At 36.8% G+C, this 19,645-nt stretch overlaps 1 protein-coding gene across 3 annotated transcripts in view; it reads right to left on the reverse strand.

Moving 5' to 3' along the window:
* Positions 1-1,639: 1,639 nt before the first annotated feature.
* nsmfb (NMDA receptor synaptonuclear signaling and neuronal migration factor b) overlaps positions 1,640-19,645 on the reverse strand; it is a 51,831-nt gene continuing 33,825 nt past the window's right edge. For all 3 annotated transcript variants that reach the window (XM_027162707.2, XM_027162708.2, XM_027162705.2), the window contains 7 exons: positions 18,642-18,725; positions 18,289-18,322; positions 17,994-18,064; positions 17,596-17,675; positions 15,855-15,957; positions 9,318-9,393; positions 1,640-8,698 (listed from right to left, as the gene is read on the reverse strand). In XM_027162707.2, coding sequence (XP_027018508.1) covers positions 8,601-8,698; positions 9,318-9,393; positions 15,855-15,957; positions 17,596-17,675; positions 17,994-18,064; positions 18,289-18,322; positions 18,642-18,725 — 546 coding nt within the window. In that variant the 3' untranslated portion in view covers positions 1,640-8,600. The remainder of the gene's footprint in view (positions 8,699-9,317; positions 9,394-15,854; positions 15,958-17,595; positions 17,676-17,993; positions 18,065-18,288; positions 18,323-18,641; positions 18,726-19,645) is intronic.

Here is a 19,645-nt window from a genome sequence, read left to right on the forward strand (position 1 = left end):
CATCTCTGCCTCATGTTTTTTCCTCACTGCGCCAGTCTCTAACACATACAGCATAATGCCTTGAGTTTATTAACAAATAAATAAGAAAAAGCATGCCACAAATTAAATGAAGTGTGTGTGCTCTGTGTTCATCCCATCATCAGTTTGTCTTTATACCTGAAGTGTGTGTGCTCTGTGTTCATCCCATCATCGGTTTGTCTTTATACCTGAAGTGTGTGTGCTCGGTGTTCATCCCATCATCAGTTTGTCTTTATACCTGAAGTGTGTGTGCTCTGTGTTCATCCCATCATCAGTTTGTCTTTATACCTGAAGTGTGTGTGCTCTGTGTTCATCCCATCATCAGTTTGTCTTTATACCTGAAGTGTGTGTGCTCTGTGTTCATCCCATCTTCAGTTTGTCTTTATACCTGAAGTGTGTGTGCTCTGTGTTCATCCCATCATCGGTTTGTCTTTATACCTGAAGTGTGTGTGCTCTGTGTTCATCCCATCATCAGTTTGTCTTTATACCTGAAGTGTGTGTGCTCGGTGTTCATCCCATCATCAGTTTGTCTTTATACCTGAAGTGTGTGTGCTCTGTGTTCATCCCATCATCGGTTTGTCTTTATACCTGAAGTGTGTGTGCTCTGTGTTCATCCCATCATCGGTTTGTCTTTATACCTGAAGTGTGTGTGCTCGGTGTTCATCCCATCATCAGTTTGTCTTTATACCTGAAGTGTGTGTGCTCTGTGTTCATCCCATCATCAGTTTGTCTTTATACCTGAAGTGTGTGTGCTCTGTGTTCATCCCATCATCGGTTTGTCTTTATACCTGAAGTGTGTGTGCTCTGTGTTCATCCCATCATCAGTTTGTCTTTATACCTGAAGTGTGTGCTCTGTGTTCATCACATCATCGGTTTGTCTTTATATACCTTCACATTCTTTTAATTCATTGTGAAGTTCGTTGTGGTGTATGTTTCCAAGCCGTTTCTTCTTCACTGTTTTCTTTCCCAGGTCTACAGTAGTTATGATTTATGCTTGTTACTGGTTTGTTATCTGACCTCGACTTGTTACTAAAATAAACAATGATTAGTGGAACATCATAATAATTTTCAAACACGTGCCACTCAGCTGCCCTTCTTTTCTATTTCCAGCATGAGATATGACTGAAGTCTCCAGACATAATTAAATTGCTCATATAAAACATGAATAATAAAATAAAAGGAATCATACATTCACACACCAGTTTGATTGGATGTACTATCCACGGATTAATCAGACACTGCATCCAACCTACTAGCTAAGAGTTCATATGGATCGTCTATGCCCAGTGGATTGCACATACTCTCCGATTTATTTCCTCAGTCCTGGAAAAGGTTGTTGTGTGCTCAATAACGATCACTGACATGTTATTACAGATAAAGAGGGAATACAGATGAGTGAGATGAATTATACACACCCTGGAGGAACATGCTATTTCTATTTATCACCTCATTATTATCACCGATTCCACAGCTAGCAGCTCACCTTTAGCATCCGAATCCTCCATTAAGCTGTAAGTGTATGTTATTTATGAATCTAATAAACCCGTGTTTATTCTGAGGTGTACTCCAACAGAATATATCCAAGGTCAAAAAATGAAAATAAGACAGATATAGACTTCAACCTAGATTTTTATTGAAAAATCCATTTTAGAAACATCTTTAATGCTCAGTGCTGTACTGCTACAGGACAAGGTAAAACCATACAACTGTGTAAGTACAGCGTTACAGTAAATCTGTAGATTTCTAATAGAATTTCTGAAATAAATAAATATATTGGACTAATAAAGATATAAACCATGAGTTAGCTCATTGTATCAAAATTACCAGAGGAGTCGTTAAGTTCAACGTCGGACGATTCTAAGTGTCCTCGACTCCTGGCTTTTCATTCCTGTGAGCCGACACCATGCAGCGCATTCACGATACTGCCAATCAGTCAGGAATTTAATCCAATCAATATCCCTGGAGTCATTTTAGAAAAGAACGTTATGGCAACAGGACAACCAAAAGGACCTTAGTCTTCGGGCCTGCTTCAGAAGGTTTCATTTGCGATTCGATTATTCAAGGCGCTGATGAGAAATGATTTGATTTGAATTTCTGCAGTCCACTTTTCCAAGAAGCAATCAGATGGTCAAAAGGACCCCAGTGTGATTTCTTTCCTGACATTGAACATTATCGTGAACTTTTTGCCGTGCACATTTTATTCCGTTTCATCGAATATAAATGCAGACCCCTTAAAATCAGTACGCACTCATCCTTGACATCAAACCTTATGCTATATGAGTAACGCTTTATTTTGTAAAGTGAGTAGTGTTCATAGAGATTTCTGACACCTCAATAACCCGTGGGATACAGTAAACCTATAGAAATATTTATAAAGGGTTATTTCATTTCAACAGTTCATCATCAATTCTGTGATCAATTCATCATCAATTCTGAGTATCAGCCAAAAATTATTTTTCTGTTGTTTTTTTTTTTGTTTTGTTTTGTTTTTTCCAAAGTTCATGCTGAAAACTACTTAGTGAAATTGCAAGGATGGGATTCTTTCTTAAACTTCTTCTGGTGAAAACACATATGCAATGAATTTCTAGCTAAATGTGCATTTTGATGACATCGCTAAATGCATCCTGGCTCAAATTTATGGAAAATCAGAGTGAGAACTTCTCAATGTGTTAGCTTGATTTTCACAGAATCCTGAAGAGACCGATCAACTTTTTGGTCTGACTTGAAAGAAAATATCTATACTGAATAAACAATCCATATGTCATCATGAGTGGTTCAGTTGTGTTGATTTTTTTGTGTTTTTTCATTAACATGTTGGTCCATTTTCACTCAGCTACTGGTTTACCCACAATGCCGATAGACCATGATTTTTAGATTTGGATTTAGCCCTAGCTTCAATTTGACATATAAAGTGTGATGAAGAAGAGCTTTAGTCTGTTAGTCTGTCCAGCTCTCTCACTTCCTCGTGTGTACAATCTTCTCAAGCAGTTCAGTTTGAATTCTGGATCTAACATCTAAAAAAGTGCTAGTCATCTTAAAACTCTAGCTAGCTACGCCTGGTCGATGACATAACGCATCATAGCACAACATTTGTTTCTGCTTCACTGGACTTCTCACTGTGATTGTGACACTGAATGTAGTAAGAACAGAATCTAACCCTTATGCTTGAGATAATTCTCTATTTAAAATAGACAATTATGAAGATACAGTATTTTTACTGTGGTTCAAGGTGAAGTTTTCTTTTGAGCTGTCAGGATGTCGTGACACAGACACATAATGGTGACGTGACATTGATGCTAATAAAGGTTCAGCTGGAAAGTACTAGGCACTTGGTTTTGACATTGACCTGAAAACCTGTTGAGTCACATCGTTAACTACATCGTAAAAGTTCAAGCTGATGTGTACTATAACGATTCCATGAAACACAATGACAGATGTGTGTATTTTATGAATCTTAACGGATCTTTATGAATACTCAATGGCAAAACCAGGGTAAGTAATGTATATTAGCGCTGACGCTAATATTTGCTAAATTAGAGCATTGCGTTAGACAGATAATATCATCACCATTATGGGACTTATCATACCAGAAGAGCAAAAAACTACAAATTGTCTTTAATATTTAAGGTAACACTTTACATTAGTAGCACACGATTAATCCTGCACTGATAGCTGAATTAATACTAACTTAACTATTAACTAATGATGAATTAAGGCATGTACTATTCATAAACTAATGATGAATTAACTTAACTCACAATATGAGTCTTGAGAATTCAAGCGTAAAAGAATGTATAACTTTGTTAGTTGATGTTAGTGTACACGTTAACGTCACACTGATCCTCATCCAGAGCTCTACACACATTTATTCATATACATAATCTAACACAGGACTTTAAAGACAATTTAAATGTTAATTTAAATCAGTGTTCTGATTATTTTCTGTTGGTTTAGTCTTAGATCATATTTAATTTAGTTAGGGTGGGGCTAGGGTTAGGGTTAAGGGTTGCAGTTTGTGGTTGGGATATGAGGTTTGGGTTTGTGTTTAGGGGTCGGGGTTAAGGGCTGGAGTTTGTGGTAGAGGTAAGAGCTTTAGGTTTGTGCTCAATGGTTATGGGTTGGGGTTGGGGTTACGGGTTGAAGTTAGGTTTGTGGTGATACAGTTAGGTTTGTATTCAGGGGTTGGGTTAAGGGTTGGAGTTTGGGGTAGGGGTACCTAACCTAAGTTAGGTTTGTGGTGATAGAGTTAGGTTTGTATTCAGGAGTTGGGTTAAGGGTTGGAGGTTAGGTTTGTATTTAGGGGTTGGGTTAAGGGTTGGAGTTTGGGGTAGGAGTAAGAGATTTAGGTTTGTGCTCAGGGGTTAGGGTTATGCATTAGGGTTATGGGTTAAAGTTATGTTTGTGGTAATAGACTTGGGGTTGGGGTTAAGGCTTGGGGTTAGGGCTTTGAGTAAGAGGGTTAGGGTTGGAATTAGGTTTGGGTTTAGTAGTTAGGGTAACATTAGAGAATAGGGTAGGGTTTTGGTGTTAGTATTGAGTTAGGGGCTAAAGTGTTAGGGTAGGAGTTAGTCTCTTCATTAATTAAAACTTAACTCATGATTAGTTCATATTTATATATTTAAGTATTAATTCAGGTATTAGTTCATGACTTTTATTGTATAGTGAGACCATTTAATATACATCAGTCCTAAAATGTCAAACCATAATCTTATGTCAACAACAATTCTAGGTTACGTGGCTGGATTTTGTCATTTCTTTTCAATTGAGGAAATAATACTTTACAAACATTTTCTGTAGGTTAATATTATTTGTCCTGAAAGGCTTCTGCAGGTGTTCTGTAGCCCTATGAACACTACCCTGTTAGCACTAGGTATCAATAACATATTAGTAAAGTCAGTTTATAATACCTTCTAAAGTTAAATCTCACAATAACACTCACAAAGGACTTCTCTAAACAATAAATAGTGTCCTTAGTGTAACGTTACACTATTAATACAATACATCTATAATTACACTTATACACTATCTGTTATCTGTTATGCATTTTAGTCCTGAGTCTGATCCTAAACATGTTTCTCACACACTCTATTGCGACGCCGATGTCAGTGACTGATAAACGATAGTCTGAGATACACATGAAAACACATTTCACATACAAATATTCTACAGTTGATGTCACAATGTCTATTGCTACCAAATAAAGCCATGAATTCAAAGATGTCTATTGAGAGACATGCAGGTTTAAAACTTCCTCTGAGCTCAGAGTTCAGTCTCGTAGCCGACGGGGGCGATGTAATTCATGACTCAGAACAAACTTCCAGACATTTAGCGATCTGCGAAATCTCACAATCTCATTGGAATATCACGCTCCAGCTTTAGGTGAGGCATGTGTGGAAGTCACAGTCACATGGTGTCCTGTCCAAGAGATTAGCGCCCAACACCCAGATGGTTCTACATCACTTGCTGTGTCCTTATGGTTCTCGCCTTTGTGACTGGCTCCGAGCCCAGGCCTCTGATGAGCTCATTAAGGTCAGCGCTATTGTTCTTGTTGACCTATATATCCTTGGCTCGTACATACATGGATATATAATAAATGCAACCAAACGGCAGAAGAAAATCAAACAGCACAGTGCTGGAAAAAATTAAATGTCTGAGACAGGAGCTGGAAGATTAAACATTCTCCACTTATTACAGAATTGATCAAGAAAATTGATCAGCAAATACACAGGTGGTCATTTTTAAAGCTTATACCACGGCATTGTTGAAATCTCAAATTTGATTCGTCAGAAAGTTTAAATACAAACAATGTTTCTATTAATGAACTTGCTCTAGCTAACGATCTACCTAAATGTAATCAGTCCCTCTGGGAATTTCCCTCCTGGAAAAATGAGTTGGGTTGCAACCAAAAACATTTGATTTTGCTGTGTTTCTTTGCAAAAAATCAAATAAAATAATGTGAAAAAAATTGTTTTATTTTGCATTTTGATAAAAAGGTTGGAATTTTTTTTTAGTGGGTTTAATCTAACCCTATTATAATTTTAAAAGCAAATGTGATTCAATGTTTGTTGATTATGTATGTAGTTTAAAGTTACAGATATTTATCATCCGATTTGTTTTAAATTTGGAAGTGTGGTGCTGTGTCTAACCGAACGGGGATGGCACTTTTAAATCTAGAACAATTCCACCTCTTTTTACCTCATTAGTTTTTCACCAAAATTTGCAAAGCAACTTGCAGATTTTTATGATTTCTTTTTCTTAAGAAAACTACTTGAGCTGGTGAAATTGCAAGCACGGGATTCTCCTTTTGAGCTTCTTTCAAATGAGGGCTTTGACTGAATACTCGGTGATGACGTCAAATGAAATGTCTCAACTCAAATCTGTGAAAAATTTACAGTTACAGACTGCCCCAGACACTGCTTTTGGGTTGATTTCTGCGATCGCAAGAACGTGAAATCCTAGAGGGCCTGATTAAAAATGAATTGTTTTGTGTTTAACATTAACGGAAGGAGTCTCCAGTGTCTGTGTGTTGTAACAGTCAGAGAAAAATCTGTGACTAAACTTTTAGACACAGAAACCTTCAGGAAGGATCTTATATAAACTTAAAGAGAGAAAGAAACATAGACATAACAGGAACTTAAAACAAAATTAAAGGAATTAACAGTTAAGAGTATAAACTATTAACTATAAACAGATAAATCCTACAACAATGCTATGGTATAAGACCAATCAAATTAATATTATACTACAGCAGGATTAATATGCAGTGGTATAAGATTAATAAAACAATCAACTTTGGTGTAGTAAGAATAGCTCTTTTTCCTATAACTGCACTGACTGTATTGTATTATTTACCTTATTACTTATTTTTAGGCTCATTTGCGTACAGACAAACCTCCAAATCTTTTATGGCAAGATTAAAAGTTTAATTTAAAATCATGATCTAAAATCTCTCACAGCAGCATTTGTTTGTTAATGATTATGATCATAAAAGAAGTATTGCGAAGAACAGCGGCTTTTAGCCTTATGTTATAAAGAAGCATTAGCTCTGGTACTTCCCTCTAATGTTATAGAGATAAAGGTCTACATTAACAAAGCAGCAGTAGACATCTGAACATGTAGGAATGCACACACGTGTATGTACGAGAGGTTTTACAACAATATCACTCAGGATGAACTTCAGGTTATCAGTACACCTCAATAATAAACATGAAACAGATTTAACTAATATTATCATCTACTCTATGAAATATGCTTTTCATTTAAATGACCTAGCTTTTTATCACATACTTCGCACAATATCACCACACTATTGTATTTGGCAGCATTTTAACTGTTTAACTTTTAATAGGGTTTTTATTTATTGAAAACTTACCAAATTTTCAGGTTTCTAAATTAAGCTCAATTTTTCATTCGTTCAGTGGACCAAATTCTCCGCAATTCAAGGATTTAATCTGATATTACTATAAAAAATATTAACGTTACTACAATGAAAGAAACCTTCGATATAAGTTAAAAAACAAAATATAGCTAATTTTTTAATTAATTTTGAAAAACAATATCGGAACTTTTTTCAGCATGTGAACCTAATCCTGTTATAAATTTCTAAATTTATCTGATTTGTATTAAATTTGTAAGTGTGATGCCGTGTTGAACCAAATGCTGCTCTGTCACTGGCACATACCTACATCTGACGGAGACGGCGGTTTTAAATCTAGCATCTGCCCTGAAATACATAGCAATACCCAAAAATTTTACGCAAGCATTACTCAAGCATTAAAAATCTAATTTCTAACTCTATGAAAATCTAGTGCGCACACACACACTGACTCAAAAGAAATTCTACATTATATGTTGTCTGACCTCTCGTTTTCCACAACTCCCATTACTCCTGTTAGTAATTATGAATCATTGTTGTCTACCAGCCTGTTCTCTTATTGACTATGGAAGAAGGTCAGGGAGGTTACTTTATAAAACCTGAGTTCTCCTCCAGAAAAAAAATCAGGTCGTATGTCAAAAAATATCAATGCTCTGAATAAGTAAGGAATAGTATGATGAATTTGTTGACTACAGTACTATACAGAGTCCTGTGAGATTAGTAAAGCATTTTACTGTCTCTACCTGATAAAGAACATAGAAGTATTTTCTAAGTTGCTAAAGAAGACTGAATCGCAAAGACCAAAAATGGTCCCTGTTGGTTCATTACAACACAGCTACTCAACAACAAATGTGGCTATGTTAGTTTCCTTTCCTGGGATGTCCCATAAGAAAATCCATTTCCGTTCAAACAGATCATTAAGTTCTAGATGAACCTACCATCCATCAGCATTATCCATTATATTTCTCATTCCTAGGCATGAGTTCAAAAGGTCTGGACATCAAATGACACCAGCAATGGCTGAATCTCCTGCCTTCGTCCGCATGTCGGCGCGAACGATTCCAACAGCCATCTTCATGCTTCCTCATCACCTTCCTCCAGCTTCAGAGCGTTTACACTGAGGCTCTAGAGGGGAACACAGCCACGATAGGGCCCTAAATGGAGCTACGCGCCTTTCTCGGGCGCTCTAAAGAGAAAGGACAAGATGTCACAAGAGGTCATCGTAGTCGAGGAGTTTGGAGTGCTGCCGGCTTTTCCACAGCCGGAACAGACGGAAGTCAAAGTACATCTCGATCATCTCCTTCCCTACAGCAGAGGGAGGAAGAACAATATCACTTGCCAGGAACACGAAAAAAGATCTGCAATGTAAAAATGTTGTGTAGTTGGTTCATGCCATTAAAATGTAGAGTTGAAATACAACCTCATTTAAAACCCAGCTAATGATTTACAGAAGTAGGACATCAGATCAAGCTGTGCATGAAACCATAGGAGATTCAGTAAAATAGAGACTAAGCAAATGAGGGAATGAAGAAGAACAGTTAATCAGACGATGAACAGGGAGCTCTCGTGGGTCCAGTAGGGTAGTCTAAGTCTATAGGGGAAGATAATGAAAGTTTAATTGGAATGTAATTAACAACCAATCGATAGTCATGGACAAAATGATAACCGTGAGTTCTAATCAACGTGTGCTGACCGCCTGCCGTAAACGCACGTATGATTCAAGTGTGTGAATCTGCTTGTCTGTTTTTCTGTCTGCCTGGCAGTGTGTGATGGATGAGCATTATTTACTGCTCCACAACGTGATTGAGTAGAGATATTGGAAACCTGTTAAACAGGAGACATGACTGAGCACCACATCATGTTTTCTTTTGGGTTTTTTTCGTACATGATTATGTGAATGTATGATGGAGATGAGTGTACTCACCTTGTGCAGAGAGTTCCAGAGGACTCTTAAACTCCACAGCATATGGTCTCATCAGCCTCTTGAGGTTCTGCACAAGCTGAAAGAACAACAAAATGTTTGTTCTTCAAAAAAAAACAAAAACCAGCAAATCAGCATGCACATTTAAAACAAACTGTTCAGTACATAATGTCTAAATTCCAAAGAGCTGAATTTTGTTTTCCAGACAGTATTAGATGAACCTACAGAAGAACGTGATGGTTATCAGTGTTGTTGGGAGCCTGAGGGAAGCGGAGGAGGTATGTTTGTCACGGAGCAGAAGGAGTGAAATTACAATGAACAGTAGACTGCTGGTTTTAGTCAGGATTATGATTGACCTTTGCTGGAAGGGGCTCTGATGTAACATCTGTGATAACCTGTTCTCTCTGGATCACGATTTCTCAAGATCCAAAGGGAGAACTCACGTCTTCACTTTCAAATGTGTGGTCTGCAAGGCTTTACTTCCCTGTTTGGATGTCAGTCTTTGTATGTGAGGAATAAAACACGCCGAGGAACACTGTTATAGGAAGAATGGCTTTGTGACCCTAAAGGTTTGAAGATTATTTTCTTTTAACAGTACGTCCCAAATTCACAGCAAATTGCTCACAATAACATTTCACTTATTTCTTAAATAATAAAAAAAAATAATTTTAATCAGTTTATAGTTGATTCACTTTAATATACTGTTTCATCCATGAAACAAGTTCCTGTTGTTACTAACTTTCCTCCAGCTATAAATGCTGTTTCTATAACTGCAACCTGTGTTTTCTCACTATTATGAGACCTATAAGGTAAAAATAAAAAAGTTTTAGCCTTACTCCAAACTGTTACAAGGCACTGAAACTGGAGACTCCTTCCAAAGATCCTTCCTCTCAAAACACCATTATACGAAGGTTTTTTTTTACAGTTTCAGTGGCATGTCCCTGTGTGTTATTATGTAGAACGAGCGTATTAATAGAAACCTTACTGCCGGACTACTGTTGTAACTGTAGCCGGAGGCGAAGGCTATGCAGATTATTTCTTGTGAAAAGTACAAAACAAACAACCCGTGACCAAGAAAACAAGAACTATAAACCTGAACAGTGGAAACAAGGCAAAAACATCCAGAATAGAACACGCATGGAGAAATACTGGTGCTAATGAGGAGGAGAATGAAAAAGGTGAAAGTGATCCTTGACATGTGATGTGGTCATGTGACTCGCTAAGTCTGATGGATAAAGTCTTTCAGCCCTGACTTCGGCAAAAGTATGACGACTGCACGACACCTTCTAAACAATCAAAAGCAATTCAACAGCACTGTGTTTTACAAGCCCTTAATGTAGCCCGGTGCATGGTGTAAACTGAACAGTAGTTTTTTTTTCCAAAACCCCTGGTGAAAATGCATTTTTTCATTCATATCATAATTAGTTTGCAACATAAGACATCAACAGATATACAAATTTTGCAAAAGACAGTCTGTAACTACTGAGTACTGGATAGGTTCCTGTAGGATTTAAAAAGATGATGTGTCTATTTTACTGTCACTTGTTGACTTGTTGATAAATAACGATTTAAAGCCAGCTTTACCCTATAATATTTAATACAGAGCCAATCCATAGGATATAAATATATTTTTTTCCACCATGGTACAACATCCATATTTATTGTGAGTCATAAGTTTTATCATGTTATTTCTCTTCCAGTCAATGTTATAATAAATTGACTCATTTCATTTGACTCTGAAGATGGAAAATGTCTCCCAATCATCACCCAAGCAGTCGAGAGAATTATGAAACACCAAGTTCAACAACTTTTGTTGTCCCACTTGGTCACTTTTCACACCTCAAGACTCTCGATGTTTTCGAAGTGCAGATTGGGAAAAGGATCATGGGGCTCGTAGCCCTTTACTCTCTGAATGCTGTGTCTACAATTCTGTCTATTCTTCTCTTGCACATCAATCACTTGAGCCATTACCTTGTGAAAGGGCAGATGAGTTCAAATCGATCACACCAAAAGTTTGTTGACTAGTGAACAGAAGTCCAGATGCAGACCAAACGATGTATTTCAGTGGAAGAACTGAATACTTAGAAAAAACTGTAGCAGAGACAATAGTATAGTGTTCACTATAGTTCACTGGCTATATTTTTCTTAAAATGATCAGAAGATGCACAGATGCAAATCATCTATTGTGGATTCCAATTCCCATTAATTTAACCCTTGTCTCATGTTAATTCTTTGGAGCTTTTGGTACTGCTATTGTCACATTGACCCTGGGCATTACTGGGCTTTTAAATCACTACAGAAAAAAAAAATACATAAAGGTCCTTTACACAAAAGTCTTTTTTATCAATCCGAAACAATAGTTAGCAATAGATTCATGGTTAATGTTTGTAATTACTAGATCACATTGAACAGTGAAAGTGTTATTTTGTTTTTTGTGATAAAAACAATTAATAAAAACCTTGGTGGAATAAATCTAGAAAAATATATAGTAGAATAGAACAATGTTTCAATGAATGCTTATTATTTTGAACTGATAATGACCAATGACAGAAGCACGAGAAACAGATGATTACTGCTGTCACTGGTTATGAAATACAGCTCTCAAAAATGCATCTGCACGTGTGGATAATTTACAACAAACGTAAAACACTTTTATTAAAAATATAAAGTGGGCCATTTTGACTTGAACACCACAGAAGTGTTCATTAAATCACTGGGCCAGAGACTAGTGACATGGCTGCAGATATTGTGTTAAAAAATTGAGATTTTGTTTTATTTCCTCTCTTGTATGATTAGCAAACCGACATTGTGGATTATTTAAAAAAAATTTAAGACAAAATGTTTAAAGAAGAAGAGATGCATGCCTTGATTCTTCCTGCTTTAAATAAACTTGTCTCATTTAGTAATGGCGAAGTCAAGGTGAGGCCACACTACAAAATGAAAATATATTCACTTCAGTCTTATTTTTAGTTTTAATGAAGTCTTAAAAATGCAGTAACTGATTATGTAATGTAATGTAATGTATTTGGCAACTTCATAACCTTCCCCCATTTATCTAGCAGATCCAGACAAAACATAGAAATACCAACAAACAAACACAACAGTTGTATAAACAATACCACTGTTCCCAGTCAAAACATCAGGGCCCGTATTCATAAAGACTCCAAGAATGATCTGAGAGAACTCCTAATTTAGATAAAAATTTCTAACTAGGAATTCAGGACCAATCTCAGTGCAAGTCGAAACAAGGAAAATACAACAACTTTTATCTTAGATAGGAGGCGGGGCTTAACCAATTACTAGGAGGTGGGGCTTAACCTGTTGCTAGCCTCATTCTTTTGAAGACTGTGATTGGTTAAAATAGGACCGCTTTTAATGTCTGGTCTATTATAAGCCTTCGCTTTGTCTCTATGTTAAGATATTTGAGACTATACAATGTAGGGATTACGTTCGTGTCTGAAAAAATTAGAGATGCGATAATGTATATAACTAATGTAATAAATGTAATGTAAATGTAAACATCTCTGACACAGCCCAGAAATGTCATAGAGACAAATATTATATAATTTCTGCCACAATGGCATTTCAGCTCTTTTTCTGAGATGTTAGCGTATCTCTAAATGCCACAGCAGCAGATATTATATAATTTGCGCTATGACATTTCTACGCTGTGTCAGAGATATTTTCTCTAATATGATTGGTCACTAAAATATTCCCTATCATCTTATTAACTCAGTATCAATTTTAAATATTGTATTCTTCACTCTTCATCTTTTGGTCATTTTCTCCTCTGATAAAGAAAATCTTAAACCTCTTAAAAGTCCTCCTCACTTCTCCTAACACTTTTTGACCTTAAGAGCTCCTTTAAGGGTTAAGATGCTTTATGAATAACTTTTATCTTTACTAGGATCTTTTCTTTAATTTCAAATGGATAAGCCCACATTTCTAAGAATGTTCTTAGAATTTTCTCAATAGGAGCAACTCATAATTTACACTAAGAATTTTCATGAATATGAGCCTTGAAACATCAGCCAGAAGTCTACAAACCCAGAACTCAAACTGCCATTTTGATCAGTGTGTTCAATAAAAGAAAGACTTCTACAAATAAATATAATGTATTTCTCTACTAAAGCTTTATCAACATTGTTCTATAATAATAAGAAGAAAATAATTTGCAAGACAAATGCCTCTATGCTGGAAGCTTGGCTCGGAAAATGCCATGAGATTGAATTCTAAGAATACATTACTACACAAGCACCTAGCATTCTCTAGAGAACAAAACGTCATGTCAAGCGCAGTGTGGCATGGAGCTCTGAAGTGCTGCAGATATGTAGATGAAGCAGGGGATAGAAGGATAGCTGAATTTCCCACCTGCGACGTTCATTACTAAAGAGCTGAGGTAGCACAGGTGAGAGCATTTAGGCAGAAAAGTTGCAAAAAAACAAGAAATGGCCATGTTTCTTTCTCTACGTGAAGCTTTCAGGAACGATATAAGTGCAGAGGTAAAGGAGAGAGCTTTAAGTTACAGTATGTGTTCCCTTATACATATATGACATTAATAATAGTATGTGCTATAATATTGTAAATATTTCTGAAAACGTTTGAGATCCATTAGCATTGGTTAGCGATGATGATGTCAGTTCCTGTAGATTAGAGCCGCAGAGTTGAGCATTTTTCACTTTCTAGATTAATTAATTAATTAACGTTCTCAAAGGAAGTTACTGGAAAGTATATTTTGTTTAGCTCACGCTGGCCTATTAAAGAGGCAGATTTTTTTTTAGATTTTGTAAGGATCACGCTTGGACAGTTTCCAGGGGGCGTTGCAGCAGTTGTGTCTTGTGCCATGTGTTTTTGTTTAAGTGTTGTGTTCACGAGTCTACCCTGCCCTAGTCGTCATTCCTTCCCGCCTCCGCACACCTGTTCCTTATGTATCTAATTGTCTTCCCTTTTTATCCCGGTCACATTGCCTTGGGCAGTGCAGATTTCTTGTCATTGTGTTGTCTTTATGTTTGTTTTCCCTGTTGAGTGTTTTTGAGTTCTTTTAGTTTTTTAATTTAGTTTTTTTTTTTTTTTTTTTTTCAGTATTTCCTTTGTGTTATTTTTGTTAATAAATCATGTTTTTAGCTATCCCTGCATTTGGGTCTGGTATTATCCATGACGAGATCACAGATTTTCTGACAGATTTTTATTTCAGTACATAAAGTATGATAGTAAACGATTTTTTTCTGTGTGTACCATGTTAGTACACATACTAAACACACTAATCTAATATTTGAACATGTGTATAGCCTGGAGAAACAAAGCTTAGTGGCTGAGCAATATCCTTTAGCTGTTAGCAAACGACTTAAAATTGATTGTATTGAGGTTTTATGGAGGTCCACCAATGGCTTTAAGAAAAACACACAGAATGGTATGAACAAGTACAGATAATGATCACATATACAGTGACTAGCAAAGCCAAAATGACCAGAGATCGTTCATCTTTAATAAGATCTACCAACTTTTAGTGACATGAGCGACAATGTTCAGAACAGTTTCACTTTATTTAATGTATAGAGAGACTCTATATTCCACCAACTACAGTTAAAGTCAGTATCAGTAGAACACACTGTGATCCCTGGCAAAGAACACACACTACTTCCCCTTCATTTCTTATAATATGATGAAGATATATATATATATGTAAACACTGCTGAATTCTATATACAAACACCAAATCTCCCTCCAGAATGTTTCATTGTAGCAGCAAAAAAGTGATTTAGAATATTAGCTGTTTCACCTAGTGATAGACATTATTACTATGGTGACCATAAGAAAGATAACGTACTGACATCTTCTTAATAGAACGACTGCCGACTGCTGAATGTAGCATAAGACTGAATTCTTTCTTCCCAGACTGTATCATTAACAGTAATTTCTGGTGGTTTCCTGAAACATCTATAAGACATTAGCATCCTATGTCCTATTAGCCACATCCATAAGACATTAGCATCCTTTAACCTAAAAAATGTCTTTAAAGATAAAGCATTAAAGGTGATCGTTTCAGGTGCGGGTGCCTCCGTGGGAACAGAATCGGACACAAATGAAGATTCCAGTTCGTTAATGATCCGTATATTTATCTCTGCATTGTGATAAACCTTAAAACATTAATAGACTCCTAACAGATTAGCGGCTAAATGTGAAGCTCTGGTAATCAGAGGCAGCCGTGTATCAGTGTATCATGGTATGTGTTTGTGTGCATCTTTGTGGGGAATTTCATACAAAAAAGAGATACAGACAGAGATACTGTTATAAAGCATGAACATGAGGTGCAGAGGTGGGCAGGTCAGTGGTGACAGAGTGAGTCCATCGGTCACAGCCTGTCTGTGTCTTCCACACATCTTTCACACACCTCCACCTCTCCATCACTCAGGCTTACATAAGAGCCGCTATAGACTTCCTGCACACTAACATTATTAAATACCCACATATCTAAAATGCAGTAAAATTGGACAAGGCAACTAATGTAAACCTTAACATGATAAATAATAGATTCTGTACCTTCTCTCCATTTGTATTGCCCAGCACATAACAGCCCATAATATGGATGAGATTTGGTTCGGGATTCAGCAAACTCATAAGCCGAGCAAGTTTTTTCCAGAACCTGCACAAGAAGAGATACAGAATTAAGCAACAGGATTTAAATAATATTTAAAAATACCATCTTATAAGTAAGGAATAAAAAATAATGCGACGTGTTGTTATAGGACAATCATCAATGATGCAGCCCAGGGATTGTGATGTAAGCCGCGTTACAGGAAGCCTTACTGTTACTCAAGATGCTGAAATGCTTTATTCCTTTATTAGAACAGCAATTTGTCAGTGATTACTTTTTTTAGTTGATTGCTAAAAGGTTTTTTCTTTTATTATTTTTCTTTCATTTTTTATGATTTTATCATTTTCACAATAACATGCCAGCAGACAGCCAACTTAGTTCCCTGAATTTGACGAATTTATACTTACATTTCCAACATTTTGCAGACACCCATATCCAGAAAGGCTTATCATTGATCTCATTTATAAAACTGAGCAGTTGAGGGGTAAGAGGTCAGGTTAAAATCTTTGCTCAAGGGCTCAGTAGTGGCAGCTTGTTGGCCCTGGGATATGAACCAACAATCTTCTGATTAAGAAGGTTGTGTTCTTCTTAACAATTTGCCTTCATATTGTCTTCCCTTTGACCATGAAACGTTTATCCTCTTGGCCCAATATTAAACTTGACTGATTTTACAGTTTTTAAAATATAAAATGTCCAATTGTCATCCAATTCAGTTAAAATATACAATTTCATTAATATACCTCATTTACAGGGAATAAAACACATTTGAAAACAGGCTCAATTTGACATTGTGAAAAAATTCTTATGAGCAAAACATAAACAAGATTGCTGACTTGCGTCGTTTCTTATCGTATGGAAAATTCATGTAAATTGTTTTAATATAAAATATGATAATGCTCTGGACATCCATCTTTCTGTGTTTTTCCCAGAACTTGGTGGGAAGAAATCCACTTTATGAGCTCTGAGTACAATTCATTGCAGCATTAGGTCCTGTTCCACTTCTGGTGTAACAACTACAAATGATTGTACTGTCCCTATCCTCTCTTCTTCTTCTTTTTCTTCTTCTTCTTCTTCTTCTTCTTTTTTATTAAATTTAATAAAACAAAAGTGACAAAATAAAGTCCTGTTTCTTGAAGGCTTTCCTGAAAGATTTCACTCTGACACTTAAGCATTGACATTAAAACTGGATGCCAAAGATTCTAGTTGAATGTCTCACCACAGAAAATTTCACAGTATCAACCAGTAAATCTTTTTTAATATCCATGTATTTGGAGGATCCACCATTCAAGTTCCCATGTAAGATATTACTATTCATCTGCTGCCCGTCTGCCATCTGCTGTCCGTCTGTCCATCTGCTGTCCGTCTGTCCATCTGTCTGTCTTACTGTCTGCCTGTCTGTCTCCCTAGGATTGCTAAATTATTTCCATTGTAATCATGATCATGTTTCCTCAACGAATTCAGCCTAATCGACCGTTTATATAGGCCATGATGACGTTTTTTTTTTAGATTTTTAAGTGCATTCATTATGTCATGATTACAGTAATTATGAGATTGAGTAGCTCTTCTTCATTTCTGTATATTTGGAAAAAGAGCTAATGGAAATAATAAGAGTTTAGTCCTGAAATTAAACTTGATGTGTGTGTGTATGTCTGTCTTTCTGTGTGTCTGTTATTGAGGGGGACTCACTGAATCATGTCCTCCTCCTTCTCCACTTTAGCAAATGTGGCCACTTTGTTCTTCAGGAGATAAAGATGTCCTGGTCCTCCCTAACAGTTTATAGAGGAGTCATGTAGTCACACACACACACACACACACACACACACACACACACACACACACACACACACACACACACACACACACACACACACCCACATTAGTGATTTGTGAACCACATTAGTTCACATATTTGTGCACATACACACAGACACACACAAAAGAATATGTATACTCAAACATATGCACACATACACAAACACACATACACACACGCATACACTCACAAACAAATATGCACACACACACGTACATTCACACACATACATACACACAAACAAATGTTAACACACACACAGACTTCTCACCTGACAGAAGATAAGCATGTTCCAAATTTTGCAGCCTTTCCTGTAGGCGGTGAGTTTCTTTTCAATCTCCTCTGAGTTTACAAGAAGTGAGATGAGGACAGAGAATAACAGGGAGGCAGAGCAACAAAGAAAATGTAGAAAAGACAAAGAGAAAAAGGAGGAATGAGGGCAAGATTGAGACCTACAGAATGAGTTTGTTAACAAGAGTTAATAATCATCGCTTACATTAGATGAGAAAGCTTCTCACAATAAACATCAAGCAGCTGATAAACAGGTCGCAGTTATTAACACTCACCCAGTATATCATCAAAAGTCGCATGCTCGTGGTCCTGCATGAATAAACACAAGAGCATTTCAGACGAGAACATGACCACTTACAGTACTGTGCATTATTGTTTTTAAAATCCCGAAGCCTAATAAATATGATTTATTCAAAATGCCTGAATGATTCTCTTCCCACTTGTTATGTTAAAGTTCAGTTACGGCGGCTTTGCAAACACGTCCATTTACATGACTAAAACACCCCAAAAGCATGGACGAGCGTCAAACCATCAGAGCATTAGCATTACTGAGCATCTTTCATAACATGCTGGACAAAAGCTGCTTTGATCTGTATGAATAACAGAGCGTACACTGTGAAAGACTCACATAGAGGATAGGGATGATGGATGGGTCGTTTCTACGTATGATGTTGGGCACATACTCCGCCTTGGGAACCTTGGATGAAATCAGCTATAAAAAACAAAACAAAACATGACAGCGAATACAAGATCAATCAGTGGTATTGGTGGAGGCAATCATGCTAAAGAGGCTTGTGTTCAAAGGAAAATGATGAATTTGTATAAGGCATCTAGATAAGGAGTAACATTATACTCCAATGGTGCAGTGCAGTGGTGGCTCAAGAGGTTAAGGCTCAGCGATGTTGATCGGAGCTGTCAAGCTGCCTCTGTTGGGCCCTTGAGCAAGGCCCTTAACCCTGTCTGCTCCAGGGGTGCTGTATTATGGTTGACTCTGTGCACTCTGACCGCAATATTGGATGAAAGATTTTCACTGTGCTGTAATATACATGTGACAAAGTCTTCTTCTTCTTCTTCTTCTTCTTCTTCTTCTTCTTCTTCTTCTTCTTCTTCTTCTTCTTCTTCTTCTTCTTCTTCTTCTTCTTCTTCTTCTTCTTCTTCTTCACCACTGTATCGGGGATGTGGTAGCTCAGTGATTAAGGAGTTGGACTACTAATCAGAAGGTTGTGAGTTTGAATCCCAGGTCCACCAGGTTGCCACTGCTGGGCCCCTGAGCAAAGCCCTTAACAGTTAATTGCTAAACTGTATAAATTTAAGGATGTCTGCCATAATATAAATGTACTGTTTTCTATGTATTTCATATACAGTACATTAATAAATCACGTTTTTATCTGTAGTAATCTGATATTAGCATGAGCCTACATGAGTCACGCCTATCTCGGGGTCTTTCTTTCTAAATAAATTACTCTGTGGACAGAATCAAACTTTCTACATGGAAACTAACCCCAATGCAAGAGTATAAAGGTCTTTTACATTGGCAGTTTAGTCTAACCAGGGTTTTCCTGAAATATTGATTAAGCTGTAATGTGGACCATGAAGCATACAGTGGAACCGAACCCGAGACTACCTCTAGGA

This window comes from Tachysurus fulvidraco, chromosome 9 (assembly GCF_022655615.1).
Source record: "Tachysurus fulvidraco isolate hzauxx_2018 chromosome 9, HZAU_PFXX_2.0, whole genome shotgun sequence".
Taxonomy (NCBI): domain Eukaryota; kingdom Metazoa; phylum Chordata; class Actinopteri; order Siluriformes; family Bagridae; genus Tachysurus; species Tachysurus fulvidraco.